Raw genomic sequence first — 5222 nt, forward strand, 5'->3', positions numbered from 1 at the left:
CACCATTCCTAAGGAGGAAGAGGAAGTTCTCAGTTCCAAAGGGCACCCCCATCTCCCCCCTGCCTTGCCCACTTGGCCAGGCCTCCCAGCCTGCAGAGATCTGTGCCCAGTTCCCAGGGGGAGCAGGGAACCAGTGGGGAGGGGGAGGGGTGGCAAACAAAAGGGAGGGAGGAGCAGAGGCTCTATTAAGAAGCAAAAAGGAAGCTGGTGCCCAGGCGGGAAATTCCTGAGCCACAGGGTCCTTTCCAGAGGGCAGGAATTCCTAAGATGTGAAACGGGGAAGAGGTACTCTTCACCAGCACCCCTCCGGCCCTTTGACAGAAAAACAGGGCTTAGATAGGGAAACGGAGGCCCAGAAAGGGATGTGACCTGCTCAAGGCCACGCTGAGTGCGGACAAAGCTGGGCTGAGTGAGACTCAAGCCTGAGCTGTCGGGGTCCCCATCTGGTGCCTTTAGGAGCCTGTCCTGGCCCAGCGCCGGTCCCAGGAAGGGAAAGTGTTTCAGTGGGAGTCCTACAGGCCTGCGTGTGGGTTCCGACCACCGACCACCATTTACTGACTGTGTGCCCTCGAGCAAGTCACTCACTTCCCCCGACCCCCCCGGCCCCCACCCGGCACGCGGGCCTCTCACTGTTGTGGCCTCTCCCGTTGCAGAGCACAGGCTCCGGACACGCAGGCTCAGTGGCCATGGCTCACGGGCCCAGCCGCTCCGCGGCATGTGGGATCTTCCCGGACCGGGGCACGAACCCGTGTCCCCTGCATCGGCAGGCGGACTCTCAACCACTGCGCCACCAGGGAAGCCAAGTCACTCACTTTTGTGAGCCATTTCTCCGTTTTAAGCAGGACTCGATGGTGACAGCGTATGCAAGGCACCAGCGTAGGTGCTTTGTCCATGGCTGACCAACCCCCGATCCCTTAGGGAGGCTCCTCCATGAAGGCCCCCTCCCATGGCTCTCTGCGGCCACAGTGATACCCAGAGTGGGAACACTCTCTCCAGAGGGGGTGATTCTCCGCGCGGCCACCCTCCGAGGGAGTCAGGTGGGACTGTCCCCAGCACCCCGCGGGGGGAAGGGGACTCCCCACAGTTGGGCTGAGCTGGGGTGGGTGCTGGATCTGTGACGCGCGAAAGTGGTCCTGAGCGCGGGGGCCCCTCCCAGCCAGCCAATCGGAAGCCGTCGTCGGACAACGGGTCAGCGCCAGACCCACTCCGTCCGCCTTGGGTGCCGGTCCCGCGCCCGACACAGCCTGGCGACGCCTGGCCAGCCCAGTCATCCCGTCCGGGCTGGTGGGAGGTCGTGACCCCTTCCCCCGCTCCCCTGCTAAGCAGGCCCAGCACCGCCTCGGGGAGGCGCGCGACACCGGACACGGGGACACAGGCAGCCCCCGCCACGCTGTGCTTTGGCCCTCGCCCGCGGGTTTTCCGCGGAGGCGGCGGGCGGGGCGAGCGGGCCCAGCGGGGGCGGAGTCTGCGTCTATTTCAGGCGGCGCCCGGCTCAGCCCAGACAGCGGCGGCCCGGCCCGGACACAGTAAGTGACCTCCTCCCGCGGTGCGTCCGTCCCCAACCTCTCCGCGAGGCTGCCCGGCCGCCCCGACCCCGAGTCTCCGGCCCCATCCCACGAGGGAGCGGCCGGCGCGACGGAGGGGACCAAGGGGGCGGGACGGAGCCCAGGTCTCTGGCAGCCCCTCTTCTAGGGAAACTGAGGCCCCCGGGCTGAGCTGCTGCGTCAGGGTGCAGAGGGTCCGGCTTAGATGCTCCCAGCGGAGGACTGTGTCCCGCAAAAAGCATCAGGGAGAGGCTGTGGGGAAAGGCGCCGGGTGTCCCTTTTGCGGTAGGAAGCAGGACCTATAGGCACGGAGGAGCTAGGCACAGGGGCCAGGGAGGATTGGGTGGACCTCAGCCCTGACCCGGAAAGGAGAGTGAGGGTGTGTGTGCCTGAGGAGAAGCTGGGGGAGCTGGGAGGACCTGAGGGGTGCCACTGTTGGGCCACAGGCTGTGGCCGCAGGGTATGACTCGGAGCACTCCCCTTCCTGTCTCAGTGTGCCCAGCCACGAGCCTGGCCTTAAAGGATCCCTCTCCTGCCCTCTTCTGCTGTATCCGGGCGCCAGGGTTAGCCTGACAGACACTGGGACACATGACGCAGACCCTTACTGAGGCCTGGCTAGGTGCCAGCATGTGTCTGAGTGGTTTCCTCACATCCTTTCAGCAGTACTGTGAGGTGGGGTCCTCATCCCCATTTCCCAGATGGGGAGACTAAGGCCTATGAAGGAAGGGTGAAGTCTGGTCCACACCCTAGTGGGTGGTACAGCTAAGCCCACAGTTGTTCTCTTTCTATTGCACCAGCTGCCTCAGAGTCAAGGCCTGGGACGTGGGCCAAGGGGGCTGCTGCAGGACCCTGAAGGGTGAGGAGAGTTTGTGCCACAGAGGCGAGGAGGCAGCGATGCCATGCGGGGACCTGCAGGAGCCAGGTCTGGAGGCTGGGTAGAGCCTAGCACGTGTGGGGATGGAGGAGGTGGGGGGCAGTGAGGACAGAGGTGAGGCCGGTGGGAGCACAGCGGGTCAGATGGCCCTCACCCTCACCCCAGCGGGGGGCAGAGGTGGGGCCTGGGGGCCCAGGGTGGCGCTGAGCAGCCCCAGCCAGCCAGCCAGACCAGCTCCTGTGGGTGCCTGGCATGAAAATGGGATGGAGTAGGAGGGAAGCTGAGGCAAGGGCTCTGCAGGGCAGAAATGCCCAGTAGGCTTGCACCTGGGGACCCTGGCTTTGGGGCTCCCCAGAGTACTCCCTGCTTGGTTCTGGAGTGGAACTCTCAGGCCAAATGGCACAGGGGACGCAACGGAGATCCAGCAGGGTAGGACTCTGCCCAGGCACCTGCTGAAGCCAGTGGGAGTGTGAGAAAGCCCAGCTTCCTGGCCACTGAGTGGCTCTGGTCAAGCCTGGGGGTTTGGGACGAGTCCCGGGGCGAATGTGAGAGGAGACTGGGCCGATGGGGAGGCAGTAGGGGTTGTAGAAAGTCTGACAGGCCTAATCCCACCCCGCCTCCTGCCGCCTCAATTTCTCTCTCTGGATGATTGGATCACCCCATCTGCCTTGCAGGGGTGAACTGAAGTCACTGTTTGTATGAGTCATGACTTGGTGTGTTTACTCTCGGGTGGTGGGGCAGGCACTGTGGTTATGGATCACCCCAGTTACCAGGGAGGCCCAGCCCTGCCCCGCTCCCTCCTTTGGGGTCAGCCATGTTCCCCTCCACCAGTCCTGGCCTGGCTTTCACAATGGTCAAGGCGCTGGGGAGGGTGCTGCCCCTCTGAATGCAGCTCGCGAGGTGTTGGGGGCCACGAGGCAGGGGTGCCCGGAGCCAGGTGATCTGAGTTCCAAGCCCAGGCTGTTGACCATTGGGGCATTTTAAGCCCCTGTGAGCTAGCTGTGTGAGATGAGGAAAATAACACGCCTCCTGGAAGGGAGTGCGGAAGTGATGGGATGGGCACTCAGGAAGCGCCCAGAAAGTGGAAGCTTTTGTGACGATGATGTCACCCCATTTGTGGAGCTGGGAAGCTTGGGTTTCCAGTCCCAGTTGCCAGTTGCCGTGTGACCTCAGACAGCCCTGTGCCTCATTGAGCCCCTTGTCCCTATGGACATGGGAAAGACCCCCTGAAGTTTGAGGGGGCACTATGGTTTCTGTGGACTTGAGCCCCAAGGTCATATAGGGGTCAGGCCCTGCCTACCTTGTGGTCCCAGCCTGAGCAGCCGTGTTTCTGCTCAAAGCGTTCCTCTGTGACCCCAAAGCTGCACGAGTCAAGACAAGAACAGGCAAAATGGAGGACGGGGCTGGGGCTGGGTTCCTGCCTCGGCCCAGCCTCTGGTGCTCTGTGACTTTTCTGGACCTCGGTTCTCGCTCGGCGCCGTGGGACGGCGGCCCGTGGTCTGCCTGCTCCCCTGGGGTCTCGTGGAATCCTGGTGGTTCTCATGCACTGCAGTCCCTTCTCCCTGCCCAGAGGGTGGGCTGTCAAGGAAGGATTTGCCAAAACGAAGTGAAGGCCCCTTCTGTCTGGAATATGCCTCCCAACCCCAGCTTCCTCCCTGCCTCGGCAGTTCTCAGAGGGGCGGTGGGTCCTGAGGAACTGGTGTCTGGGAAGAGAGTTGAGTTGTTGGTGCCCATCTGGGCCAGGAGAAGGCCAGAGCCTGGTGGTCATACGGGTGAAAACACATCAACCTGGCTGTGTACCTGGACCGGGGAGCCGGAAGCCAGGCCCATCCCCTGGTGACCGCTGAGCCTTTCATTCCCTCGCCTTGCCAACCCGCAGGCCTGAGCCGGCGTGATGCTGAAGACGATGACCTTACAAGGCTTTACGGGCCAGCAGCCTGCGCCAGGGGTCCTTGACTTGCCCCGAAGCCCCCAGAAGTTGCCCTTCACCTCGGAGGCAGAGTCAGAAGCCTCCATGTCGGAGGCCTCCTCCGAGGACCTGGTGCCACCCCTGGAGGCCGACGAAGCCCCAGATAGGGATGAAGAAGAGGCTGCGAAGAAGAAGAAGAAGAAGTCGAAAGGCCTGGCCAACATGTTCAGCGTCTTCACCAAAGGGAGGAAGAAGAAGAGTCAGCCCAGCTCAGCAGAGACAGAGGGCGACTCTGAGTCCAAGTCCGGGCCGGCTGGCCGGCTGCCCACAGGTAGGCAGGGGCCCCAGGTCCCAGCCGGGCAGGGTCTGGGCAGGATCGGGGCTCACTGGAGTGGACGCCCCACTCACCCAGGACAGAGAGGGCAGGGAAGGTGGGCGCGGAGGTGTCTCCCTTGCCAGCTTCCCCTGCGCGCCCTGATCTCAGGGGCAGGGAGCGAGCGGAGGGGCCCTCGGTCCTGTCTGGGACGTCGACTCGCCCCTTCCGGCGCCTCACCTCACCTTTTGAGGTCTCGGCCCACGGGAGGTGACTGGTGGGTTTCGGGGCCCCGGGCCGCGCTAACGTCGGGTCCTGGCCGCAGTGGAGGAGCTCAAGGCTGACCTGGAGCACGGACGGCTGGAGGCGGCGGGGCCGCTGCTGGCGCTGGAGCGGGAGCTGCAGGCGGCGATGGCGGCGGGCGGCATGAACGAGGAGGAGCTGCTGCGGCGTCAGAGCAAGGTGGAGGCGCTGTACGTGCTGCTGCGTGACCAGGTGCTCGGCCTGCTGCGCCGGCCGCTGGAGGTGGCGCCGGAGCGGCTGCGCCAGGCGCTGGCCGTGCTGGCCGAGCAGGAGCGCGAG

At 64.2% G+C, this 5222-nt stretch overlaps 1 protein-coding gene across 1 annotated transcript in view; it reads left to right on the plus strand.

Moving 5' to 3' along the window:
- Window positions 1–2421: 2421 nt before the first annotated feature.
- Window positions 2422–5222, plus strand: part of TNFAIP2 (TNF alpha induced protein 2) — a 12339-nt gene continuing 9538 nt past the window's right edge. Inside the window, 3 exon segments of the mRNA XM_024759562.1 lie at window positions 2422–2466; window positions 4298–4658; window positions 4966–5221. Of these exon segments, the coding sequence (XP_024615330.1) occupies window positions 4313–4658; window positions 4966–5221 (602 nt within the window). The 5' untranslated portion in view covers window positions 2422–2466; window positions 4298–4312.

This window comes from Neophocaena asiaeorientalis, unplaced genomic scaffold, assembly GCF_003031525.2.
Source record: "Neophocaena asiaeorientalis asiaeorientalis breed wild unplaced genomic scaffold, Neophocaena_asiaeorientalis_V1.1 scaffold476, whole genome shotgun sequence".
NCBI classification, from domain to species: Eukaryota; Metazoa; Chordata; class Mammalia; order Artiodactyla; family Phocoenidae; genus Neophocaena; species Neophocaena asiaeorientalis.